General features: G+C 43.1%; 1 protein-coding gene across 1 annotated transcript in view; it reads left to right on the top strand.

Moving 5' to 3' along the window:
* Positions 1–24,314, top strand: part of DOCK8 (dedicator of cytokinesis 8) — a gene marked incomplete in the record, with an annotated part of 208,370 nt that extends 184,056 nt beyond the window's left edge. Inside the window, 9 exon segments of the mRNA XM_045165057.1 lie at positions 1,376–1,519; positions 2,938–3,069; positions 3,526–3,660; positions 5,292–5,381; positions 8,649–8,885; positions 11,344–11,487; positions 12,722–12,828; positions 22,298–22,468; positions 22,843–24,314. Of these exon segments, the coding sequence (XP_045020992.1) occupies positions 1,376–1,519; positions 2,938–3,069; positions 3,526–3,660; positions 5,292–5,381; positions 8,649–8,885; positions 11,344–11,487; positions 12,722–12,828; positions 22,298–22,468; positions 22,843–22,903 (1,221 nt within the window).
* Positions 24,315–27,814: the final 3,500 nt, after the last annotated feature.

The following is a 27,814-nucleotide window of genomic DNA, read 5'->3' as shown; positions in this document are numbered from 1 at the left end:
ACTGGAGTGGGGTGCCATTGCCTTCTCTGGCTAATAAGACTGCATAACTGCAACTATATTCTACACGTGGACAATTGCATCCAGTACTAATGGTATTCATTTCTTGGGTCATTAGATTTTTTCAACAAAATCTCTTGGACCTTCTGTTATTTCTAGTTCAGAAACATCATAGAAAAAAGACTGTCACAAGAGATTCTGAGAGTCTCCTGTATTCCAAAAACTACCTTATAAGAAGACACAGGACTGGAACAACTCTCTCTTCCTTGACGCTCAGGATAAGTCACTTGATCATGCTAGCCAGGCCAACAAGAGGCAGACAGATTTTACTTCAGTAGTCAACCCTGGTCAATTGATAGTGGTTGATTGGAGTACCATACTGAGAGAAATTTTGAAAAAAGCTTCAGGAAAAAGAGTACTAAATTAATTAGTTCTGTCTGCTATAAGTCTAGACATATGAAGAAATAGTATGTGTGCTACCTGTTTGCCAGCCCTAAGCTACAAAGGTTTCCAGTTTTTTTAATGCGCCATGTGCATTTTTTCTATATCCGTGAGACAGACTGAAGGAAATGATTCTTGGCCTGTCAAAAGTATGAGAGTCCCTGCCAGAGCCAGAACTGGGGTGAGGTGAGCAAGGCATGTGAAGTGTAGAATTTAAGGAAGCACTCACTCTCAGGGTCCAGCGTGTTCCAGGTCATATCTTACAGAACCCTGAGAGTGAGTGTTTCCTAAATGTATGACCTGGGGTTTTCACCTTGCTCACCCTAGCCCTGGCCCTGATCACTGCATTCTCTATGACAGACTTTCAGCTTTATGGTTTATGTAAAAATAAAAGTGTATAGAAAGGAACAAAATGTTTGAGGGGAGAGAAAAAAACCAGTAACTGCTGCATTGTCATAAAGATTCCCATAAAGAAGGCCTTCTCATTTGCAATTGTCATGTGATATTATGACTGTACACCTACGAGCCAAGTCAGTAGTAGTAGCAAGTACTTAAGAGTTTCACTCAGCTGGTGAAACAAGGAGTCTAATTAACTTTTTAAAAAGTTGATTTTAAAAACCGCAATCCCTGCTGAATATCCCTAAGGATCCTTTCTCTAAAGCAACTCAGCTGTTGTTACGTTGAGGTAAGTGCCCTTTCTGTATCTGCCAATGGTTAAAAAGAAAAAAAATCTTGAGTTTTGAAGGTCAGTGGTTCTATGTGTTCTTTCAAAATGAGTGGCAGCCAGAGGCTGTTCTAGATGGAATTACAGACCTTTTACAATCATACAAGGTGCAGCCGTTGGAGTGATGGCTTCCTCATCCCTACTATGGACTCCTGTTGTGCCTTGTTAGTCGGGTTCCCCAATTCTCCAGGCTCATACTGCGTTCTCTTACAGAATATTTCTTCCAACGTACTGGAGGAGTCTGCCGTCTCTGATGACACCCTGTCGCCTGATGAGGATGGGGTGTGCTCCGGCCGGTACTTCACGGAGAGTGGCCTGGTGGGCCTACTGGAGCAGGCGGCCGAGCTCTTCAGCACGGTCAGTACACACCGCCCTCTGGGTCACCGCAGTCAGCCTGAACTTCGGTGTGCGCCCTGTGTGTGGGTTTTAGTGCCCAGCCGGTCAGTCCCACTTCATGACGACACCATGTGCAGGGATGCACAGGGCACGGGAGGGGCTGGAGGACTTTGATGTATGTGAATTGGCTCAGCTCTCAGGGAGGTGAGAAAGCCTTTCATCACTGCAATATTCTGGCTTTCACTACATGCTCATTAGCTGGGCAGCAGTTTCACAGTATTATTTCCATTTAATAGAGGTGGAAACTAAGCCACAGCAAGGTGAAATGACTTGCCCGGGCTTACACGATAAATCAGAAGGCATGTTCTCATTCTCTCATTTACTGTCCTTGAGAGAACTCCTGGGGTGGAGCCTCTGGGAGAAGAGAAAAATAATAGACAAGAGTTTTCCTGACAGCTGAGTAATCCTCAGGATTGTCACAGACCACAGACAGCTCAGAGAAATGTAGGAGTGGAAACCACAGACACTCCCCTCACTAACCTAATCTGGGTCTGTTGTTGTTGTTCAGTCATGTCCAACTCTTTTGAGACCCCATGGACTGTAGCCCTCCAGGCTCTGCTGTCCATGGGATTTCCCAGGCAAGAATATTGGAGTGGATTGCCATTCCATCTTCCAAGGGATCTTCCCGACCCACGGATTGAACCTATGTCTCCTGCATTGAAGATTCTTCTTCACCACTGAGCCACCTGGGAAGCCCAGTCTGGGTCTAAATACTCCAAATTAAAGGGGAAAAAAATGTATAGATTAAGTTACTGAGTTTCAGGTCAGGAAAGAAAGTCTGTTGTTCATTTTCATAATTTCCCTACTCCCTCAAATTTTAAGCCAGGTAAATATTTAATACTTCACTCAATTTAGCTCATCCAATTTGTTTTCATCCTAATATTTTTCATTCTTCTCTACTTTTCATTTCCGAGTTTCCACCTACAGCCTATGTATTTTAATTGTTGTTTTAATTATCTTCTGTTTTTCAGCTTTCCTTTTCAGAATCCAGATAACATCCAGGATACTTTGTTTTTCCTAAAATTCAAGAAAACCAGCTAGTTAGACTCCTAAGTATTTTCAGGCATTCAGTGAACATCTGCATATATGGGGACCCCCATCTGGCTATATGATGCCCAAGATTGTCTTCCTAAATTGTTCTTAGTCCCTGCTGCCATTCTCCTGTCCTATTTTTTTCCCAGAAAACCCCTTTTTCCAACTTAACATTATCAGATAGGACCACTTAGCATGTGTCTAGTTCAGTTTGAATGCTACAACCATCCCAAATATACTCAAGAGTTTATTCCTGCACTGTAAGATATTATGATGCCAATAATAAATCCATTCCCTAGTGCCCAGTGGATTAAATTCTCTTCAATTTTTTTCCTCCTCTTTCCAAGGGAGGACTGTACGAGACGGTTAATGAAGTCTACAAGCTGGTCATCCCCATCCTGGAAGCTCATCGAGACTTCCGGAAGCTGACCTCCACCCATGAAAAGCTGCAGAAGGCCTTTGACAGCATCATTAGCAAGGTAGCTAAGGATCCTGACTAACAAGTCCAATGGTCTGATAGCAGGTGACTCTGTCTCGGAGATGCTGAGCCCTTCTTCCTCTCTAGGGAGTGACTGACCTGACGGACATCAGTACTGTAGCTCTCTCCTATCAAATGGAAAAGGGCTGGAAATAGAGGACTGGCATTCAAACTGTGAAAGAAGGCAGTTGAATTACTTTGCAACCAGGAATGTGAAAATCTCTTAAATTCACTTAAAAGAAATCCTAGAAATCTTTCGTGGGTTTTTTTTGTTGTTGTTATTAATTCCCAAGTTTGTTCTATAAACATCAATTTTTTTTAAGGTGTTAATTGTTTGTATTTCCCATAGGAATAAAATGCCTTGTAACCCAACAATAAAAGACTCCTGCCCTTTGCAACCCAATGGATCCTCATGAATTACAAAACTAAGGAGAGGTTTTCTTATTTTGTCCATCAGGGTCATAAGAGGATGTTTGGAACCTACTTCCGAGTTGGTTTCTATGGGTCCAAATTTGGGGATTTGGATGAGAAGGAATTCGTTTACAAAGAGCCTGCAATTACCAAGCTTCCTGAGATCTCTCACAGACTAGAGGTAAGACAAGTGATTCTGGGTGATTAACATTGTATACTTTACAAAAAGCAAGTTGTAATGGGTCATTACAACAAAACTAAGAGTCATACATTCATCATTGATCCATATATAAAGTTTCCCACATTGCCTGTATAAAAGCAAGATACTAGGTGAAATCATGAGACAAAGTAAGGTAAGGATGCCTGTGTGCATGCTAACTCTTAGTCACATCTGACTCTTTGCAACTTCTTGGACTGTAGCCCACCAGGCTCCTCTGTCTGTGGGATTCTCCAGGCAAGAATACTGGAGTGTATAGCCTCCTCCAGTAGATCTTCCTAACCCAGGGATCGAACTCGAGTCTCTTGAGTCTCTTGCGTTGGGAGGCAGGTCCTTTACCACTAGTGCCAGCTGGGAAGCTCCATACTCTTCAAAGTTTGTAAATTTACATGGTGAATATTTTCAAGAATATCCAAGTCAATGTCATGTGCTTTCTTGTAAACCTTTCCAAATTTCAGTAATAGTTTTTCAGCTTGGAGTTTATCATCTTGACTTTAAAGTCATCTGGCAAAATTATCAAATTTCCCCTAGAAAATTCTGTGGTCATCTTTTTGGTGTTACCAAGCAACATTCCGACTTATGATTTAGAGATGCTTGACTGTGGGCCCACTGTGTCCTGGGCACAGTGAACTCTTCCTCTTGATCCAAGGAGCACCCCTCTCTGGATAATCAGAATCAGCACCTAATCCCATGTTCTGGCAGCCGCAGTCCAACCTGCTGTTTACATTTGATCCAGAATGTAGCAGAAGAGAGCAGCATGTTCTTGGAGCAAAAGCTGGAGAAAGGGAGAAACAACCTAGAGAAAAGTGAGAAAGAAAGAAACAGACATGGAAAGGGCCAGGCACTAAGAACTCAGGAGGAAAGTCATGGGGTGCCCCCTGAGCAAAATCATCTCAAGCTGAATAACTGGGTCCCCTGAAATGCTGATGACAATTAACTGGAAGTTCACTTTTTGCTTTCTTGCTATTGCTTTGAATTTATGTCCTTTCATGACTATCAAACTTAAAAACACTTTTGTTGTCAAATTGCTCCTTATATCGATACTATCCATCCATGCCAAAAGAGACAAGAGACTTTAATCCTTACTTGACCCAACGAAGCCATGGTTCAAAGTGAATGGGTGACTTGCGCAAAGTTTTTCAGCTCATGAGAGGAACTAGCAGTTGACCCCAGGCCATTTGGTTTCCTAATATGTTTCCAGTTTAGAACTAGAAGCTTATATTTTACCTTCCTGTGACTGTGGTTTGTCACACTGTGGGAAGCCTCGTGACCTCCACGTTCCTAGGGTACAAAAGGCGAGAAGTAAATAGTTCTGTGCCCCGGAGCATCTTCTGGAAATAGATGATGCTGTTGAATTAGATGTCAAGCATACATTTTATATGGAAATATAGATCAGTTTGCAAATGCTGGACTTCCTTTTATTTTTATTTTTGTCTCAGGAAATGCTGAACTTGCCTCATTAGCTCGGAAGGACATTAAATAATTCAGAGAGCACCTTCTACCATACACTCATTCCAAACTTATTCCGCTTCTAGAGACAAAGAGTTGCAGCATGTTAAAATAACCTTTATAATCTGTTGGTTTCTCTTGCCTAGGCATTTTATAGTCAATGTTTTGGTGCAGAATTTGTGGAAGTGATAAAAGACTCTGCTCCTGTGGACAAAACCAAGTTGGACCCTAACAAGGTATGGGAATATTGCAAAAAATAGCCATCAGGCTCTGATTCCCTTTGTTCTACCCCCAAAACATAAGATGACCTCCTCTGTCTGGACTCCACATCATTTCAATGCAATCAAATTTTTTGTTTGTTTGTTTAGAGTTTAACGGTTAAGTCTTAAACCATACTTGATGGCAGGGATCGTAATAGGAGCCACCATTTATTAAAGACCAGCTGTATGCCTGACACTGTATCAGACCCTTTACATACATCGTTGCATTTCATCCTCCTACAGCTCCTTGATGTAAATATTGTTATTTCCATTTTACAGATGAGAAAAGTAAGATCTAGAATAGGTAAGCAACTTCCAAGATCATGCAAGTGTCAAAGCCAGTATTCAAACTTGGGGTCTGTGACCCTTAAACTTGCACTTCTAATCACTTCTTTACTGCCCCTCTATTAAAACTTTGAATCCTCAATTTAAAGTATGTTGAAAAGATACAAACTTCTCCCTGACGCATTTGGTGGAGGCATTCTTTTCAGCCAAATACAGGGTCATTGTGCTGTTGGAGGAATGATGAAAAGGGCTTGGACTTCAGTTTCCTCACTTTTCATATGAGGGTGTATTCTGTCTCACCCCCCGCTGGGTGTACCACAGTGCAATTCTGATGCTCAGCATGCAGAGTTAGTGTCAGACTCCGCCAGCTAAGGCTCAGTCCTGCAGGAGCTTACCCTCACTTTAAATGCCAACCTCAAGTGGGACCCCAAGCGGCCTGCATTTCTGACCAGACAAATACAAATGTGTGGGTTCCCTTGGCACTTTTCAGTAGATAATCCACTAGAATGACTTGCAGAACTCAGAAAAGGGCTATACTGATGCTTATAGTTTTGTGATAAAGGTTGCACAAAGGGCTAGTCCTATCCCAGAGCTTCTATGCCTTCTCCTTGTGGAATCCAGGCCTGGTGCCCTCCTGACATATCAATGTGTTCACCAACCGAGAAGCTCCACTGAGCCTTGTTGTCCAGGGTTTTTACTGAGATCCCATTACATAGGCATGTTCGATTAAAACATCAACTACATTACTGAATGCAGTCACCAACCTGCTCCTACCCCAGCAGTCAGGCTGACCCAGAGTCCCAGTTGTCTAATCTGAAGATTATTCTTATTGATGACCAGCCATCATTCTGAAGCTATCTAGGGACCCACCATGAGTTACTTCATGAGAATAACAGTGACTATCACTGAGGAAATTCCAAGAGGTTTTGAAGCTCTGTGCTAGGAAAGAAGGACAAAGACCAGATATATTCTTTATTATACCATGGGGTGATAACTTCCTGCTCAGCCCAGATATGATATACATGAGAGAGATTTCTAAGCTGCTGGACATAATGCAAGTTCAAGGTATTTTGAAGGCCTGGGGAACAGAGGCGCAGTTGCCATCCGGCAGGCCCATAAAGTGAGGAATCTAAACTCTTCTCTCAGTTCTGCCCTCCAAGGTATTATGACGATGATGCCAGTAGGAAGAAAGTGTCCAAATATAAGAGTTTGTTTTTCTACATATTTCAAAGGACTTACTTCAGATACATTCCCTAATCTAGGCTTGAAGCAATAACTGTGGTGAGTAGAAGTGCTTCACATAGAAATGTTTGAGGTCTTTGAAAGACAAGATTGGCTGTTTACCCATGGTGAGCTATGCACAACACATGCCATGTAGAGTTATTGGTGACATATCTGACATAGAGTGCTGTTTTCCCCTCTGTTAAGATGCTCAAAGTAAGTTGTGAGACTTTTAAATGAGAATCTGTACCCAGGATTATAACCAGATTTCATCACACTAAATAGTGATTTATGTGTATTTATTAATAGTCAGTGACCTTATCTGTCCATTTCAGTGAATGAGTGTTGCAGAGTCGGTGGTCATTATCATTCTTTTTTTTTTTTCTAAGGCCTTCTTTCTTAATAAGTGCTCTTCTTCATAGTGTGTTGGTATGGGTGCATGTGTATGTGCATACATTTTAAAATTAAATATATGCTATAAAATTCCCTTTTTTGTGTGTATCTCTATGAATTTTAAATCAAGAGATAAGTTCCATATATTTATTTCAAATATTTATTTCCCCATGCCTCTTTGTAGTCATCCCCTCCCTCTGTTTTTAGCCCCTGAAAGTCATTAATCTATATTCTGCCTTTGTAGTTTTGTTTTTTTCAGAATGCCATATAAATAGAATCATACAATAAATAAATGGAATTATACAGCCTTTTTGGAGAAGGCAATGGCACCCCACTCCAGTACTGTTGCCTGGAAAATCCCATAGATGGAGGAGCCTGGTGGGCTGCAGTCCATGGGGTCTCGAAGAGTCGGACACGACTGAGTGACTTCCCTTTCACTTTTCACTTTCATGCTTTGGAGAAGGAAATGGCAACCCACTCCAGTGTTCTTGCCTGGAGAATCCCAGGGACGGGGGAGCCTGGTGGGCTGCCGTCTATGGGGTCGCACAGAGTCGGACACGACTGAAGCGACTCAGCAGCATACAGCCTTTTGAGTCTGACTTCTTTCACTTAGCACACTGCATCTGTGATTCACCCATATTGTAATGGTTCATTCCATTTTGCTACTGAGTAGTATTCTGTTGTATGGGTGTACCAGAGTTTGTTTCTCCATTCCCCACTTGAGGGACACTTGGGTTGTTCCTATTTTTTGTCTATTATGTATAGTGCTGCTATAGACATTTGAGTCCAGGGTTTAATATAAACACAAGTTTTCATTTCTGTTGGCACACACACCAAAGGGGGGTTGCTGGGTCATATGATGAATATAATTCAACAGTATGAGAAACTGCCGATCTGTTTCGTAAGGTGGCTGGGCCGTTGTGCATTCCCACCGTCAGTGTGTGAAAGCTCCAGCGGCTCCCTACCCTTGTCAGCCCTTGGTATTGTCAGTTTTCTTTAGTTTGGCCATTCTAAGAAGCATGGTGGTTCTGAAAAATGCCAAGTTTTGCTTCTTCTGAATAGCAGTTTGCAAATTCTCACACCAAGTGTCAGTTGGGTCATGAGCTCTGCTAGGAGGGGCAGCTTGTGGACCTGACTTCACCCTCCCTTCGCCTTCTCCCAGTCCTGTCTCTCATCTCCTTGGGGGTGGAGAGGAAGGATGGCTAACAGCTCATGTCTCCCCTAGTTCTCTCAGCTTTGTGAGCACAGAGGGGCAATACTGCCTCTCTCTCTGTCCCGCGGGCCCCCAGTGTGCCCTGGGTGGTCATGTGCAGACCAGCTCATCCCTTCCCTTTCCCCACTCAGGCCTACATACAGATCACTTTTGTGGAGCCCTACTTTGATGAGTATGAGATGAAAGACAGGCTAACCTACTTTGAGAAGAACTTCAACCTGCGGAGGTTCATGTACACCACCCCCTTCACCCTGGAGGGCCGGCCTCGGGGCGAGCTGCATGAGCAGTACCGGCGGAACACCATCCTGACCACCCTGCACGCCTTCCCCTACATCAAGACCAGGATCAGCGTCGCCCAGAAGGAGGAGGTGAAGGCACTGGGGGGAACGGGCTTGGACGGTGGCCGTGGCTGAGTCAGTGGGCCTGGGTCTCCTCCCAGGATGACACACAGGCTGCCTTCATGCTCCTTCATGGCAGACTCACATAAAAATCTAAAAAGGGATGCCTTTGAATTATTATTAAGATAGTTATCCTCTCACTGTCATGGTGCCAGGGAATCCCATTTATGCAATTGCATGCTTTATAGCACACTTGATATTTAAGTATATTCTATTTTAAAGTTATATCTTTAATAGAAATATATGTACACGATTGTAGCATTTACTTTGTATTTATATTTTAATGTTAAATTTACATTAAATATAAGAATTTTAAATATTTTCTTTAAATTTTTACATATTTGAAAGCTTCAGGTGATTCCAACAGCATTCTGTTGTTAATTAACAGAGACAGGAGCAGCAAGTGAGTAGCCCCAAGGAGTTGATGTTGAGCTGTAGGAGGGCACCATGCCAGTTAGACAGGGGACCAGTTGTCTTCTAGTCCCAGCATCCCCCTGTGACGAGTGCACGAAGCACTTATCTTCATCAGTTTCCCTATCTAAACGTTGATACAGGAAAGACCTCTTTCTCTCTTCTGGTTCTATGTGTAGCAAAAGACCTCAAATTCATGGATCAAGAAAATGTCTCAAGCCACAGAATTGCTGAAAATTAGACATAAGCATTTTCTTTTCGTTTAAAAGATGTACATGTGCATTAATCTGTCACTCATTTTGTGTAGAGTCACTGCCTTGCCTGTGATTTAGGGTTGGCTGATCACAATTCAGCATTGTCTTTCTTGTATAAACCTCACCCATGATGCAATTTCCATGTGTTCAGTTTTGGTTTCTGCAAAGCAGAGTGAGAGCTTAAAGAACCATGGAAAACAGCGTGAGAGCAGAATGCTTCTAGATTTTTATGACTTTTTTTTTTCTGCCCCTAGCTTTTGACCGTTGTCTTGAGCACACCTAATAAGACAGGAATCTTTATAGCAACTCAGTTTCACAACGTCTTGCCCAAGCATTAGCTTGGTTTTCATAGAAACCACTCTTCTTTCCACACCCATAGTTCACCAGTTTATGCATTACTGAATTAGATTAGGTCATCAAAATAACAAGTATGACAGGCGTAAGCAAGTTGGTGAACAAACACAAATGAACTGTGGTGATTAACACCCCTCCTTGTGCAGGAGCACAGGGACCGAGCTTCCTGGAGAGCTGCCCACCCGCTCATGTGTTCAGCAACCACATCACAGTATGGGTTTCACAGAGGGCAAAGAAAGCCCAAACTGATGACTTGCCTAAGAGAAGGTTCACTTAGAAGGCGTCTGCTGTATTTCTTACTCTTTTAGACTTCTGAGCACTGGGACAGGTTGGTACAGCACAGAAATAAAATCATGGTCTCAGTAAGAGTCCTCACAATTTTTCTTAGCCATTTGTAGTTCCTCCAAGAATGTCAGTATGTTAGTTTGTTAAGGCTAATAGAACAAAGTACCACAGATTGGGTGGCGTAGAAACAGAAATTAATTGTCTAATAGTTCCGGTGACCAGAAGTCAAAAATCAAGGCACTGGAAGAGTTGGTTCCTTCTGAAAGACATAAGGGAAGGTTCTGTTCCAGACCTCTTTCCTTAGCTTGCAGATGGCTGCCTTCTCTCTGTGTTTCTTACATCATCTTCCCCCTGTGCATATCCATGTGTCCAGATTTCTTCTTAGATGGACATATAAGTCTTGTTGGCTTAGGCCCATCCTAATGAGTTCCTTTGAACTTGATTACCCCTGTAAAGACCCTATCTCAGTTAAAGTCACATTCTGAAGTACTGGGGTCTAGGACTTGAACACCTGAATTTGGAGGTGACATGACTCCACCAATAACATTTAGACCATACTCCAAACCAACAGAACTTAACAACTAGCAGATTGACCCTGAACACAATTCTGTTTATCAAGAATTCACCTTCAAGGCAATTTAGAGAAAGCACACATGATGCAAAAATCTTGTGTTATGGTGGAGAAGAAAGTCTTGATTACTGTGCTTTCCCAATTTTAAGTCAAGTAACTTGTTCAACAATAGGAAAGGAAACCTAACAGTGTGTAAGAAACATGGATTTTGAATGTGGATATTATTGTGGTCAAAATCTGACCTCCCCACTCATGACTGGTGTCATTTTGTGGCACTTCACCTTACAAATCCTTCTTTGATTGTAAAGTAGAGAGAATAGGAGGTTGTTTTAAAAAGTAAATGATAAATGTATGTAAAGCTTCCAGTACATAATAAGTACTCAAGAGATGTTAGACTCTTCCTTCGTCTTAACCTGTCAAGATTATTCTAAATTGCTCTGAAAGCCTTCACTGATGCTTCAAACCCAACTGTCCTCTTTGTCATAGCTCCATGCTTGCTCATGGCTTATAAGACCCGACAATGACCTTCCCTACATTTATGTCTCACGTTCAGTTTGTTTTGACACCAATTGAAGTTGCCATTGAAGATATGAAGAAGAAGACTCTGCAATTAGCAGTTGCCATTAACCAGGAGCCTCCTGATGCCAAGATGCTTCAGATGGTGCTGCAAGGCTCTGTTGGAGCTACTGTCAATCAGGTAAGCAAAACTAGCTGGTGGCGGCTCCTCTGGTTCTCGTTATTTTGATTTTCATTATATGTCTGCACCCTCCTTCCTTGAAGTCAATGAGAAGTCTGATCAACATGCCAAAAGTGTTCTTAAACTTAGACTGAATACCTGAGGTCTCTTCAGCTTCATGTAACAACCAAAGGTAGGTAAGAAATCCTAGAGCTGAGTGGCCCATGTCTCAGGAGTACCATTTCCTTGGAGAAGTCTTCAGCTGGGGCCAGTTCTGGCATATGATCCAAGTGGAGTGCTTAGTCATCTCCACTTTAGGCAGAGTTGTTGCAGGGCTTGAGACGAATCTTAAGAATTCCGTAGGAGAGAAAGGAAAGGGTCTAGAACATCAACCTCCTACGTCAGTCAGATGAAACCAGTACATCAGGAGCATTGCAGAGCAGGAGTGACCTGGAACCCTGCTTCTTGGGCCTCTTCAAAACGGACTGAGTCTTCTAAGATTCATTAGAATTCTAACTCCAGTCTCACCATGGAACTGATCCAGCCTCAGATGGAGGGAGTTCTAACAGTTCTCTCTGTCCAGTGTGCTTCTTTAATTTCAGAACTAAATCTACACACCTTCACACTCAAAACTCAATGAGTATCATGACCCTTTCCTCACCCTGCACAGCTGAACTCCCCTGCAAAAATTCTGTGCCCAGAGAATATCAAGGTGACAGAAATGGTATTCATTACACTTCCAAGATCAGAAAATATTAAGAAGCTTTTGCTTTTTTGTAATTCCCAATCTTTTAATGAAAATGGAAGACTTTATAAGCCCGCAACCATGTGGATTACGCATATAATGTGCATATCTCTGACTCAAGCCAGAAATTACACAAGATGGTGCTTGCCACTAGGGCAGCTAGACAAATGAATATGAATGTATGGATCAAGAGAATCCCTATTTTCAGGAAAGCAACTCTAATCATATGCCATTTGATGTAGTATATTACCTTTATATATGAAGGAAAATCTATTATTAATAGCATTTGATTAAGGAAATACATTTATGCTTTTGAATGTTCTCCTAAATCTGTAGACTCTTCCTAGGGAATCAACATTTTCCTAAGTTCAAGACCTTCCTTGATTTTTTGTTTCAGTTTAACTAACTACAAAATTAAACGTTTAAACTAAGAAGTTGCTCCAACATGTTCTCCCAAGTAATTTCACTTTCTTTCCAACATCAGTAATGTTTTTCACTTTTTTCTATCAGGGACCACTGGAAGTAGCCCAAGTATTTTTGGCTGAAATTCCAGCTGACCCAAAACTTTATCGGCATCACAACAAGTTGAGATTATGCTTTAAGGAATTCATAATGCGGTAAGAGGGGAAATGACTGGGAGTTCAGTAGAGCTGTGGTTCTCAAAGTGTGGTTCCCAGGCCAGCAGCTTCTGCATCCCTTGAGAAATTTGCTAGCGAGGCAGATTCTCAGATACCAGTCAGACACACTGAGTAAGAATTTCCAGAGATGGGGCCCAGCAACCTGTATTTTAACAATGCTCCAGATGCTTCGGATGCATGCTCAGCCTGAGAGGCCTCTGCAGAGCAACACTGTTTGCACTAGTAACTAACAAACTGCACGGCGCGTTCACGTTTATCATCCCGCATGTGCCCCACGGTCACAGTGTAAGTAAAGTAAGTCTTCATTTTACAGAAGAGGAAATGGAGGGTCAGAGATGGGAGACGATTGACTTAAGGTCACACAGCCAGTTAGTAGAGAGTTGAGTTCACACCAGGTCTTCTGAATCCAAAGAGCCCACACTCCCTTCAGTTTGCTGATATTCCACAGTGCATTAGAGCCTGAGAGTTTCCTGGCATTGGCAGTCTTTGTAATTTCCCATCATACAATAACTGATTTTTAGAAATGTAAGACACTGCCTCAAACTGAGAGATAGAGTCAAGATTCTGTAACTGGAAGTTTACAAGCTGTCATTGTGGTGGCAGCTCCCGCTGGCAGACAAGCCTCATCTCCACTCTTGAATTCTGCAGTGGAGCTGGCTGCCAGCGCAGCCTGTTGAGCCTAGATAGGAAGTGAGTCTTGGGGCAGTCTTGCAAGCTGCTGCAGTGCAGACCAGCGCAGAACCTTAGAGCAGCATGTAAAGTATAGGAATGTCTTTGTTTGGCAGATGGGGTAAAGGAAGCTAAAAGTTAAAGCTTGCTGAATTCAGTGAAAACTCACCAGAATGCTGTCAGGTGAGGTTTTCCTCCTTCACAGGCTTTAGTGAGACGAACGGAAATTTGCTATGTATAAAGGAGACATTCTTTGTCCTACAGTGAATCACAGCTGCTTAGTAATAGGGGTGTGTGTGTGTGTGGCTGTGTATATGTGTATGCACGCATCCATATATGCACACATACATACACATACAGAAATTATATTTATTGTTTTATATTTTAATTGCTTCCTGTATTTCCTAGCAATTTTGACATTATACCAAAACTAGATATTCTTCAGTAAATACTGCATTTTCATAAAACAAAAGCCTAGAAGACTATTGGGAGAATTTTTAAAGATTAATATATTTCCCACATATTTTCATTTAAAATGAGCTATGGGGGGATTCCTCAGCAAACCAGTGGGTAAGGTTCTGTGCTTTCATTGCTGAGGATGCAGGTTCAATCCCTGGGCAGGGAACTAAAATCCCACAAGCCATGCAGTGTAGCCAAAAAAGTAAATAAATAAAAATAGTCAATCTTATTTTAACAATGAGTTATGGTGAAAGGCTCCTGATGGTGACAGTGACCTGGGCCTCTCTAGACCTCTGCAAGGACCTGTGACATGGTTAAAGAGCACACACACTGGGACTCAGGTATGATAGTAGTTGTGGGAATGCAGGAGCTGGGTATTCCTCAGCTCCTGACAAGAGGACTTTTATTTGGCTAAACAGCAAAGCTATGCAGCTTGTGCTAAGAACTGTGGAGAGTGCAAGAAATACAGGGTTACGGAGTTCAGAAGAGAAGAGTCGGTTGCAGGCTGGAGTGACTGGGGAAGGCTTTATGGGATAACATTACTGACACCTTGTCTTGAGTATATAGGTGGTAGGAAGAGGGCAACGGGAAGATGGAGCTATTACTGGTAAAGGGACAGACAGGAGCACAAGACGCAGAGGCAGGGGTGTCCTTGGTGCTTCTGGGCTCCTCTGAGCTGGCAAGAGCAGTGCGTTCTGTGGGCACGCCAGCACAGGGAGGAGAGAGCCTGGGAAGACAGTGGTATTGCTAAATAAATAGGTCTCTGAATAGAATATAAAATGTAAAAGGAAGCTTGCTAAGAGAAGCGATTTTCTGTTTCTTAGTTAAAATGTCCTTATAAATCTACTGAACAAGCATTTCTAATTAGCTCCCAGCCTGAGGACAAGTGACTACAAAGAGAACCAGGGCTGAGTCAAATCAGTCCCAGGCCAGATACACAAAAGGAGATGAATTTTCTTAGGGATGATCCTCTAGCAGTCATGTATTAGACTTTTGATGGTGAAGTTATCTTTCTCCCCAGATGGCCTGCAAAACTGGTTGCTTTCCAAAGTCAAATCCACCATTTAAAATGTTGTTCTCCGACCCTTCCAGTGATTCCTATGGGAAACCAAGCTGTAGTCCTTCCCCTGTGCTGGGTGGGCTGCCGCCCTGTTCTGGGAAAGCCTCAAGAACATCTGTCGGTGCTTTTCAAACATTTGCTGTGCAAACAGTTGACCTGGGAATCTTGTAAAAATGCAGACTCTGATTCAGTGGTTCTGGGGTGGGCCTGAGACTCTGCATTTCTAACAAGCTTCCAGGTGCTGCTAAAGCTTCTGGATGGAACTGAACTTTGAGCAGAGACTGTAAAGATGTAGAGGTTGCTTGATTGCCCCCATCTCACATTTTCTCCCCCCCTCCCCATCCCCAAGGGCTCCATCCATCAGGTCCTGCCTGTTGTCACTCAGCATTTTTCTCCCCCTTTCCTCCCTTTAAAACAGTGAACATGCCATTACTTTTACACTTTTTAACAACTGTAGATGCCAGTTCATTCATTCAGCAAACAGTTACTGAGCGCACACTTTGTACCAGGCACCACACTACATGTGTGCCAAAGCGAAGTCCTAGTACAAATGAGACAAGGCCACAGGCCATACAGTACTTCTGCTCACTACTTCACTGTCACGGTCAGAGGACAGTGACTTTCTTTCCACTTTATTTTACATGGATCGAAAGTAGTGGGCGAGACTGTGGGGAAGGTTGCATAACCATATTAAACTATACATTTACAGTTTAATACATAAATGATGATTAAACTCATCAAACTGTACATTTACAAGGGTGAGTTTGATGATCTGTAACTTATACCTTCAACACAAGTAGCAGCTGAGGAAACCTTCCTTTCCTCTATGGCTTAATTGCTTCTCAAGTCCAGTCAGCAAGCTGCGGCTCTGCAATGAATAGAGAAACTGTTCGCTCAGGTTGTCTGTACCAGTGTATTTTCTCCCCCAACTCTACTGTCTGCAGAGGTGACACGGGAGTGGGAAATGTTTGGGCATGAAAGTGTTCCTGGGTTTGCCTTGAGTGAGCGCCAGCTTCGCAGCAGGCTTGGGCCATAGATATATCAGTAAGCCCAGATTTCCAAGGTGAACATAAATGAGCCTGGAAAAGTGAAAAAGTGTTAGTTGCTCAGTCGTATCTGACGCTCTGTGACTCCACAGGCTGTAGCCCTCCAGGCTCCTCTGTCCGTGGGGTTCTCCAGGCAAGAATACTGGAGTGGGTGGCCACTGCCCTCTCCAGGGGATCCTCCCAACCCAGGGATTGAACCCAGATCTCCCACATTGCAGGCAGACCGTGTACCATCTGAGCCACCAGGGAAGCCCCCAGAAGTAAGCCTTCCGATGCTGCCTGCTAATAGCGGAAGTGCACGCTCCCGGTTGTACTGCACCTGGGTCCCACTGCTGGGCGGTGGCCTTTCTGACTCAGCTGTGACAGACTGGCAGGAGCGGTAAGGAACCTGGCAGGCTGACCTGCTGCAGCTGATGCTCATCCAGCCAGTGCTGCAGCTCTCCAGATGGTTGCCAAGCTGGGGCCCTGACCCCCTTCTGAATCATCTCCAGGTTTCAGAAGCCAGGATGGAGAGGTACAGCATCCTGTATCCCTCCTTTGCTCCCCAGAGCATGCAGACCATTTAAAATACTGAAATCTGTGCCAGTCTGTATTTTTAATTTTTATTCTTGTATTTCTTAGCTTAAGCCGCTATAACCAAGTATCCCAGATTGAGTAGCTAAACAACAGACATTTATTTCTCACAGTGGCAGAGGCTGGGAGACGAAGATTAAGGGACCAGCAGATTCAGTCGAGGTTCTCCCTCTTGCTATCTTAACCGTCTTCTCACTGTATCCTTACATGGTAGAGAGAAGCAGCAGACAGTTCTCTGGTCTCTTTCTATGAGGGCATTAATTCCATCATATGGGTCCCACCCTTACAGCCTAATTTTAACCTTCATTCCTCCTAAAGGCCCTACCTCCAAATCACATCACATGGGGGTCAGGGCTTCAACATGTGGTTTTGGGGGGGACACAACCCTTCAGTCCATAACATGTACACTTTCTTATTCCTATAAAGACTAAATGGTTTTTAAATTTACTTTTATATTTAAAGAAAAGATAGCAGGACTCGATGACACCAGTCCCAGATTGCCTTTAAGGGATATTGTCTCAGATACATCAATAGAGTCTCACTGCACAAATGGTCATAGAGTCTTAAAAGGACTTATGGTCCGTGAAGAGGAAGGAGAGTGAATTTGTCCAAGTGGCCAAAAGAAAAGCAGCTGTGCAGTGTGGTGATAAAAGAAACAGTTGGTGAAAAGTGATCTGAGTATTTGGTGGGAAAACAAAGCCTTAAACATCATGAGATGTTGCTCCGGGGCAGGTCTGTAGTGGGGATGTTTGAAGGACTTGTGTCCATTTTCCAGGGTCACAGAGACCTGTCTCAGTGGGCCTAGGAGGTTTGACAGAAAACTGAGAGCCGAGGAGAGCAGCACACGTGTGCACATGAGTGCACGCGCGCGCGCACACACACACACACACACACACACCTTTGGACCCCACCCCTGCCTGGGTTCTGGAATTTGCAGTAGGTCCTAAGAATCTGCTTCCAGGTATCAGACTCAAGGTTGGACATATTCCCAAGCCCGTAGTCCCAATTTCGCCCCTTAAGAGGAGGAGACAGGGCCACTGTGGCTTACCCAAGGGAGGCAGCTGCATGGGCCCCTCTGGGGCAGCCCATCCGAGGCGGGTAGGGGGGCTTGGGAACACAGGAAGATCCAGCCGCAGCTGCCCCTTCTGCCCTGGGGTGCGCCCCCTGCCTCCACAGTGCCCTGTACTTTCACACGTGCCTCCCCATCTGTGTGATGCGGGTGCCCAGAACTGTGTCTTCTGTTGGACCGTTACCTGCTCTTCTCCCTAGGAGAAGTAGGCCACACTGGCTGCCCAGCACTCTCCTCTGGCAGCCACCCAGCCAGGTCTTCAAACACCGAGACCATTTCATCCCCATAAACCCACTGTATAGATGAAAGAAACGAGGTTGAAAGAGACTGTGATTAGCCCAAGGTCACACAGCAGCTAAGTGGCAGAATCAGGAATTAGACTAGTCTCCCAGTGAGACAGGCTTCCCTTGGGGTCTGGGGTTTGGTAGAGGTCAGGCTGGGAGGGAGGAAATGCTGGAGACGGGGTTGGAGAAAGCCACAGGGAGGTGTCCAGCTGAGGTGGCTCTGCCCACGGGACCCTCATATCCTCTGAAGCTCCTCCTGCAAAAAGGCCAGATGTTCTTTTGGCGCCTTGCCCCCAAATAATCCTTCCTTTCCTCAAAGGCCCTGGAACATATGTGTCACTCCAGTCATGGGAGATCAGGGAGCCAATCTGATCTTCAGCATCTCTGTCAGATTCTCCCCTCATTGCAGCAGCTCAGGTGGAACTTGCTAAAGTGTTACCGGGAAGATGAGAAAGCAGAATACCACAAATTGGGACTCCAGAGAGAACAGTTCCAACTTGAGACCAAAACCATATGCCTGGCTTCTAGCTGGAAGAACCAGGGTCTTCCCTAGGCAGCATTTGTGGTGTTGGGGTCAGGACTGTGGGCTCTTGAGCCCAGTCACCTGGCCTTAAATACCCACTCTGCCTTAACTAGCTTTGTGACCTTGGGCAAGTTACCCAAGCTCAGTTTCCCAAGCTATAAAACGGGAATAAAATAGTAACAACCTCTTAAAGTTAGTATCAAAACAAAGAGAGTCAGTTCATAGAGCTTAGAATAGGACTTGGCACATATGAAGTGACTGATAAATATAAAATTACAGAGCAAATAGAAATTGGATCTATTTGAGTAGGAAAGAGAATTAATCTGAGTTAAATGTGGATATTATCTACCGATGACTCATCTGCCTCTGTAAGGTTTGTACCATAACACACGATAGGGCTGACAAGACGTTGGCCTGGGAGCATGAGGATATTGGATTTGCATCCATGTTTTTTGTCCCCAAAGATGTGTGACTCTGGACAGGTTACTTGATCTCTGCATCTTAGTTTCATCAACTGTGAAAAAAAATGGACCAGAATATAAAATCTCTAAAAGTACATCCTCATTCTCATACAGAACAAATAATTTCTACACATTCTAAGCATTTTATATATTTAATTCATTTAACCTTTATAAAAATTTATGAGGTAGGCTATTATCACCATCATGTCCCAAGTGAAGAAACTAAGGCATGGAATGCATAAGTAACTTGCCTAATAAGCCAATAAGTTGCAAAGCAAGATTCAGAGGTGAGTACTCCAGTTCCAGAGTCTGTCCTTTTAACTATTATGCAGTGCAGTTCTCACTAGGCACTACATTCAGTTGCTAGTAACAGAGAAAGGAAGTAAGAGTGACTTAAGATAGAAACTTATTTTTCTCTCATATAAAATAAGATCAGAGATAGCCATCCCACAGCTGTGTGTTAGTCACGTAAAGTCATCAGAGATCCTGGCTCTTCCCATTCTTTTGCTCTGCTGTCCTGGTTTTAGTGGATCTATCCTCATAGTCACAAAGTGGCTGCTAAGGCTCTGGCAATCACAATCACATCCTATTCATTTCAGGAATAGAAATGAGGAAAGAGCAAACATCTACACTCCTTTTAAGAGCTTTCCTAGTGACTTCATTTTATATCTCATCAGACATCCCTTTTTATAAAGGAGGCTAGGGAATGGAGTTTTCCATGTGTGTATACACCAGGTGTGCATAGCCGCTCAGTTGTGTCCAACTCTTTGTGATCCCGTGGACGTAGCCCGCTAGGCTTCTCTGTCCATGGGGATTCTCCAGGCAAGAATACTGGAGTGGGTTACTGTGCCTTCCTGCAGGGGATCTTCCCAACCCAAGGATTGAACCCAGGTCTCCCGCATTGTGGGTGGATTCTTTATGTCTGAGCCATCAGGGAAGCCCGGGTTTACCACCTAGAGTTCTGTTGTTAAGGAAGACAGGGAATGGATGTTGATGAAGCAATTAGCAATTTTTTGTCATACTTAGCTACTGATGGATGAGCTGTGCTGAAGGAACATTGCAGAGGAGGGAGGGCAAGAGATCCAGGGGGTGAGGGCTCATGGCCACCCTCTCTGTAGAAAAAAACATCTGACTCCTTAGGTAGAGGCCTATGAGAGTTACTCCCCAAAAAACCAGGAACAGTGTTCTGAAAGCACAACTTCCTGTCCTTTCTAGTCCCCATCAGTCTGGTTTTTGTAGGACTCTGCTGAAAAACCCCAGCACATTGACTGTAAGAAAATGCTTGTGTTCAGTGAACTTATCGACAAAGTGAACAGCAAAGGAGGGGCCATCTGGAACAGTGGTGTCGCTGAGTGAAAGCTGCGCAGTTGAGATGTTTGTGGACCTAATCAAAGTGTTAGAGATAAGACCATTAAATTATTTGTAATGTACTTATATGATCCTGTATACATTTCCTGAGAGATCTGGCTCTTCTCTAGGAGGGAAATTTAATTCATGGCTCTCTTTCGTTTATGAATTTAAATTAACATAATGAAAATTATTTTAATTTTAGTAAGAAAAACCTAGAGATTATAATCCAGATGGAAGAAAGAAATACAGATAACATCTATGAAATACTTTGTTATAAAATTTGTTAAAATATAAAGTTACTTTATACAAATATGAGTCTTTTTCATTCTACCTATTAATATATTTGTCTTTTTAAAACACTATATGTATCTGTAGACATTATGTCTTCTGATAACAAAGATCGTAGAGAGTGTAGTTACTTCTGAAGTTTGCAGAGTAGCTAATCCCCAAGTTAGCAATTCACTTCTACAGGCCTCTCATCTGCCAAGGTTACAAAACTGGGCCTTGAAACTGATTTCATTGTACACATGGTGGTAGCTCATAATTGTTAGTTAAGGGGCAATAAAAAAAATAATAAGGGGTGATGTAGATTTCTCAGGATTCAAAGACTATATACCTCCCCTTCCTACCTCTTCCCTGAAACCTTTGATATACAATCTTGGGTATACTACAATTTGCTTCAATTTATGTCAGACTTAAAAGATAGGTGAAAATCCAGTTGCAGAAGGCTTCTAGGGTGCATTGAATCAAACCTTTCTTCTAAAGAAGGTTATTCCATGATGAAGCTGTGTCCATAGGTTTAATGTTGCTCAGGCCAGGTGGCTTTCCCCTGCCTCACAGCTACATGCCACCTGATTACTTTGTCATCCTGAACATGTGTTCAGTGCTAATAGGGAGGATTTGATAGCAAGGCCTGGGTATCCTTGTTATTGCTGTTCAGTTGCTAAGTCATGTCCCATTGTTTGTGACCCCATAGACTGTAGCCCTCCAGGCTCCTCTGTTCATGGGATTTCCCAAGCAAGAATACTGGAGTGGGTTTCCATTTCTTTCTCCAGGGGATCTTCCCTACCAGGGATCGAACCCACATCTCTGCGTTGGCAGGGAAGTTCTTTACCACTGAGTCACCAGGGAGGCCCAGGTATCCCCAATAACACTACCCAAATCAAGCACCACTATTAGGAAAACAGTTTAAACCATGTTGATCATGGGAATCCAATGCACCTGAATCATACTAATCATTGTAGTTCAGTCACTAAGTCATGTCCAACTCTTTGCGACCCATGGACTGCAGCATGCCAGGCTTCCCTGTCCTTCACCATCTCCCAGAGTCTGCTCACATTCATGTCCATTGAGTCGATGATGCCATCCAATCACCTCTGTCACCTCCTTCTCCTCCTACCCTCAGTCTTGCCCAGCATCAGGGTCTTTTTCAAGTAGTTGGCTCTTTGCATCAGGTGGCCAAAGTATTAGAGCTTCAACTTCAGCATCAGTCCTTCCAGTGAATATTCAGTTGATTTCCTTTAGGGTTGACTGGTTTGATCTCCTTGCAGTCCAAGGAACTCTCTCTCAAGAGTCTTCTTCAGCACCACAATTCCAAAGCATCAATTCTACTAGTCATTGCATGTCAGCTAATTTTCAACCATTGTGTTGTCCCTTCAAGGTTTGTTGATAGTAAGTTCCCTTGGGTAAAACAGTATAAAAGGAAAGGAAAGGCTTCGTTATGTTTAAATAAGATAATTTTCTTCTTGGGTATGTAACATCCCGCATGGGAGACAGACTCTGGAGCTGGCTTTGCAGTTTATTGACTTTGTGACCTGAGGCGAGTTAGTTAAGCTTTCCGTGTCGTAGTTCTTCACTGGAGGTTGTTGTGGTTATAGCATACCTATATGAGTTAAATATACAAAATTTCTTTGAAATACAACCTCCTTTTCTCCCCCCTGATTTTGCTTCTCAGATGCGGGGAAGCTGTAGAGAAAAACAAACGTCTCATCACGGCAGATCAGAGGGAGTATCAGCAGGAACTCAAGAAGAACTACAACAAGCTGAAAGAGAACCTCCGACCAATGATCGAGCGGAAAATTCCGGAACTCTACAAGCCAATATTCAGAGTTGACAGTCAAAAGAGGTAAGAAGAAGGCAGGGGAGGGTAAAGGACAGTCAGAACTGCAGAGCCCCTGGGGGTGGGAGGGGGCCCTGGAATCAGAGAAGCTGCCCGAGCATGATCTGTCTGCTCTGCTGGCGTCCCGATCCTCCTGTGGCTTCTCCTTGACTTCTCGGGGCCCCTCCGCGTGGCCTTCTGCCAGCATCTTCCCAGGGCCGAATTATTGCCTGGGTTTCTCCTGGCATAGTGCAAAGGCATGGCCGCACTTTCCCTTTCTTACTTATTTACTGAGTTCCCCATGACAGATGTCCTTTTCTAGTGAATGATTTTCCCCCTCCCTCTTTTTAAAAGGGTAACTGATCTTTCTTTCCTCTATTCTCTTCCCTCCTTAATTTCAGAGACTCCTTCCACAGATCTAGTTTCAGGAAATGTGAAACCCAGTTGTCACAGGGCAGCTAAGAAAAACTATCCTCACCCAGGAAGACTGGAGGCTCTGTGACCCTGGAGAAGGACCCGCTGGTGCCTAAAACAGGATATTTGCCACACAGGACACACCACACACTCCCTGAGCGGATGTCCTCTGAAAGCTTTGGGACCCAAGTGACCGTGGGAGTTATACACAAATGGGGTGCGACCAGACTTCAGACATTTGGCAGATGGAGATGCTGGAGGCTGGTTCATCAGGGATGCCTGTGTTATTTGTTGAGGCGTGCTTTTTCACGTAATTGTACAAAACAAGGCATAAATAACATCTCCTGCTGAGTGGTCAGGCACTGCCTAGCCAAGGGATGACTTCCTCCCATCTGTTTTTTAATTTAACCTATATTTAGATAAATCCAAATTGCCCAAGGGAAAATGAAAAAGTTGTCCACCGACCTATTCAGAGTGAACTTGTCCCATCCCCTTTTTATGGGAAAAAGCTGAACTTGTTGGAGTACAAACATTCCAATAAATCTGTGAGGGGAGGGCTTACTAGAAATCTTAAGATCATGAAGGCTGGAAATCCGGGGATCAATCATTTGTGGACTTGCTTCCCTTTTGGTAATGGTGGACTCATTGTTGTACAGTTATTTTTGCTTTTTTGTTCTGTTACGTTGTTAATTTAACACACGTTAGAGAGGTGCGCACTCCAGCACTGATGTAGGAGATACATGGTACTCTGAGTGACCCGCTCAAAGTTGCAGATGCTGCATTTACTAAAATCGAAACAATTCTCCTCTAAAGCTTGGCTTTTTTTTTTCTTACACTCACTCTTGTATCACTTTTTATTCTCTTCTCTGGGACCAAGTTTATTTTTATAAAAGAATAATACTTCTGCTTTCATTTCTGAACATTGAGCTGTCTGTCAGCATGTGTACATCAGCTAGAGAATATATTCAGCTTTGGATTCTTTGGACAAAGATGAACAAAGTTATTATTTGATAATTAAATTATATATTTTTTAATATGACTGATTACCTTGACTGGTACTGAAAACATAATAAGAATTGCAAGCAAAATGTTTCCTTTTGCAACTTGTCTTTTTTGATTTTGACAACTCACAACTCTTTAGTAAAGCATTTCAGAGAAGAAGAAAGATGCCTAATTATGGCCTTGGTCAAACTGCTATCCAGGGTCACACCTCATATATAATATTTAGTCTTGGTGGTCATGAGAGAGAATTTCGTTTGGATATCACAGAACTTTTTCATTTATATCATCAGGTATGCATGAATTTATATTCTGAAAGAGGACATTTTTCTTTTAATTACTGAAACTTACTAGTTTACATGGCAGACCTTTTGTTCTTTAGACATTTGGGGAAGAACTCTTCCTAAAGTATATGATGTATTTAATTGTTTTCTTAAATGAGTACATATGACATGCTTTAGTTCCATGCGTTGTTTAGTATTTTCTGTGTGGGAGACACTGGGTGAGATCAAGGTCAAAGAACATTGTCACTGCCCTCCAGAGCCCCTCGGGTTAGTGAGGAAGAGCATCTGTATGGCTGTAGCCATAATGCACCGCAGACTACAAGAGGCAGTGTGGAATATAAACTTTTCTCAGTGACTCGAGAGTGGCCATTTTTATCAACACCAATTATATAGTGCCTTCAGATATAATAAGGGTTAGGTGCTAAGTCATGTAGGGCTGGCTTTTAACTCTAAGGGTCCTAAAATCCTGTGACCTAAAATATTCCAGATTAAATGTCCCCTGCTTTCACTTTCCGGAGAAGGCGATGGCACCCCACTCCAGTGCTCTTGCCTGGAAAATCCCATAGACAGAGGAGCCTGGTAGGCTGCAGTCCATGGGGTCATGAAGAGTTGGACACGACTGAGCGACTTCACTTTCACTTTTCACTTTCATGCATTGGAGAAGGAAATGGCAACCCACTCCAGTGTTCTTGCCTGGAGAATCCCAGGGATGGGAGAGCCTGGTGGGCTGCCGTCTATGGGGTCACACAGAGTCGGACACGACTGAAGAGACTTAGTAGTAGTAGTAGCTTTCACTTTCAGTCTCTCTTGTGCTACAGTGGGTACCACACGTTTCATAGGTACAAAAACTTGTGTTCACTGTTGCATTCCTGTCTCCTAGCCTAGAACTCAACACACAGAAGACACTTAATAAACATATGTTGAATAATTAAATGAATGACTGTGAGTAGGCCTGCTTCTAGACCAGCACTGTCCAATAGAAATATAATATGAGCTGCATATGTTATTTTAAATTTTCTGGTAGCTACATTTAAAAATCAGGAAAAGAAGTGACATTAATTTTCACAATACATTTCATTTAACCAATATGTACAAAATATTATCAACATGTAATCAATATAAAAATTATTGACAAGGTATTTTACATTCCTTTTTTCATACTAAGCCTTCAAAATTTGTATGTATGTATTTTATACTTACAGATTTTATACTTTACACCTAATCTCAGTTTTAAGTTCAGCCACATTTCAGGTGCTTGTAGCCAGATGTGACTAGTGGCTACTATATTGGATGGTACAATTCTAGAAACTCTCAAATTTTATGATATGATGCCTCCGATGTGTGTGCTGAGATCATAGAATGGCAAAACAGGAATAGTGTATAGAGTAAGAAAAAAATTCTGACTGAGAGCCCACGGGCTTACCTAGAAGTGAAGCTGGTAGAGTTGGCGAGTATGAACTCGTCAGCATTGGTTTAACTCACACTCTTCTTGAACTAACCCTGGCTCTTTTCTCAGTTCCAGATAGTTTAGTTGTTCTTTGGGGGTGTGCTCTGTTGTTTCTGACTCTTTCCGACCCTTGTAGCCTGTCAGATGCTTCTGTCCATGGAATTTCCAAGGAAGAATACTGAAGTGAGTTATTATTTCCTACTCCAGGGGAGTTGTTCTTTCTGTAATGGTTATAAATGAAGTGGAGGCATTGCACTTACCTGAGTAATGGCATAAACAAAGAACTTGAACGTTGGTCCTCTGATTGATGATGATGAGTGATAGTCGCTCAGTCGTGTCCAACTCTTTGTGACCCCATGGACTGTAGCCTGCCAGGCTCCTCTGTCCATGGGATTCTCATGGCAAGAAAACTAGAGTGGGTTGCCATTTCCTTCTCCAATGATTATGTATCCTAAATAGGGGATTAAGAAAGAAGCGTTTCAGACATTCCTAAGAGTAAAGCAGATTAGGCCTTTTGTGTCCTGAAAGTTAGAGAAAGCTGCTATGCGGTGATAGCCCATTTGATTTTACTTTGCAAACTTCTATACAAGCTTCAGGGAGAAACCTTCTGATTAGCTTCATGCCTCCTTTCCTGTAACAAGGTGTTGAGTGAACTGTCACCAGCTCTTAAGAATCTCAGGAAAGTGAAACCTGACTTTATTGAGTAGACCTGATTGGGTTTGTCTTAAATGCCATAGTGCTATTCACTAAGAAGTCCTTTCCATAACAATACATTAGTTATAAAAGCAAAAACTTTTAGAGCTGTCACTGATAATTGTGTTTGCAAGTATGTTTGCAAAGACAGGGAGCTTTTGTTTTGCTTTAAATGTATTTTTAAATGCTTGTTATCTCAAATGTTGTAATGCTGCTACTAAGTATTTTGCAAAAAAATAAAAAAGACTAAAACTAAAGTTTCTCATATATTGCTGTGTATGTCTGCAGTAACCAGTGTACTCGTTTTTGGACTTAAAGCAGTGTTGCTCAATCTTTTCCACATTCTGAGTGTAAATGTTATCTACTAAGGCATAATGTAACAGCCAGCCAGCCCCTAAACTCATTAATGTAACACAGCAGCAAACAACACCTGAGGCAGTTCCAGTGGATTAGATCAGTTTAGATGGGCAGCGTGACTTACGGTCTTGCATGGGAGGTTGCAATCAAGACATTGGCCAGAGCTGCTTTCATCGGAAGGCTTGACTGAAGCTGGAGAGAGTTGATGCTGGTCATTGATGGGAGGCCTCAGTTCTTCTGCCTGTGGACCTCAACCCCTTCTGCATGGGTACTCACCGACTTCCCCCCAGAATGAGCAGTTCAGGAGAAGCAAGCCAAAAGTGGCAGTGTCCTTTATGACCTAGTCTCAGAAATCATACTCCCTCATGTCTGCCATATTCTAGTTTTCAGAAGCAAGTCACAAAGTTCAGTTCACTTTCAAGGAGAGGAGTAGCAGGCTCTACCTTTGGAATGGAGCAGTCTTATAAAATTTTTGAACATATTCTAAAATCACCATAACGGGGCACATTAAAAATTTGCATTTGTTGTCTCACTGGGGTAAATGGACAAAGCTACTTGCTTCCAGAGATGACCATCCCTGGCACTCTGGCTGTTCTGAGCCCCTCCCAAGGGCTGGGGTCATCATGCTCAAGTAATATCTATAACTCAGCTCACAGGTATACCATGGCACCCCATTTGGGAAGCCTTAGCCTAAGGATAGTACTTAGCTGGCAATCTTTTGTAACAGACAGAAAACCAAACTTGAATCAGTGTTTTCAAAGGGGATAGTGGAGTTAATTGGCTCACTTAATAGATTAACCCAGATGTAGAATTGGTTCAGACCCAACTGGATTCAGGGCCCATACCCCATGTCCTGGGCCCATCTTTCATCTCTGATTTCTCTTCTTTGGCTCCATCCTCAGGCTTTCAGCAGTGCTCCCTGAAAATTCCAGGCTTATCCATCATGAAAAAGGCAATTGTGAGCCTCACAACCTCACACAACTAAGCTCCACAAAGAAAAGAGATTTTGTATTCCAGGATTCCGAGGCAAAGTCTTTGGGTTCACTCTGATCGGAGTGGCTTAAGCTGAGCAAGGTCTCCCCTAACAGCAGAAGCAGGATGAATATCAACTCCAACCACAAGGCTACTGATAGAGGGACTAGTGGTTTCTCAGGGAACCAGGAAGAAAGGGGGAAAGAA

Source organism: Bubalus bubalis, chromosome 3 (assembly GCF_019923935.1).
Source record: "Bubalus bubalis isolate 160015118507 breed Murrah chromosome 3, NDDB_SH_1, whole genome shotgun sequence".
Classification (NCBI taxonomy): Eukaryota; Metazoa; Chordata; class Mammalia; order Artiodactyla; family Bovidae; genus Bubalus; species Bubalus bubalis.
The sequence above is the reverse complement of the archived record's forward strand: the minus strand, read 5'-3'. Positions and strand labels throughout refer to the sequence as shown.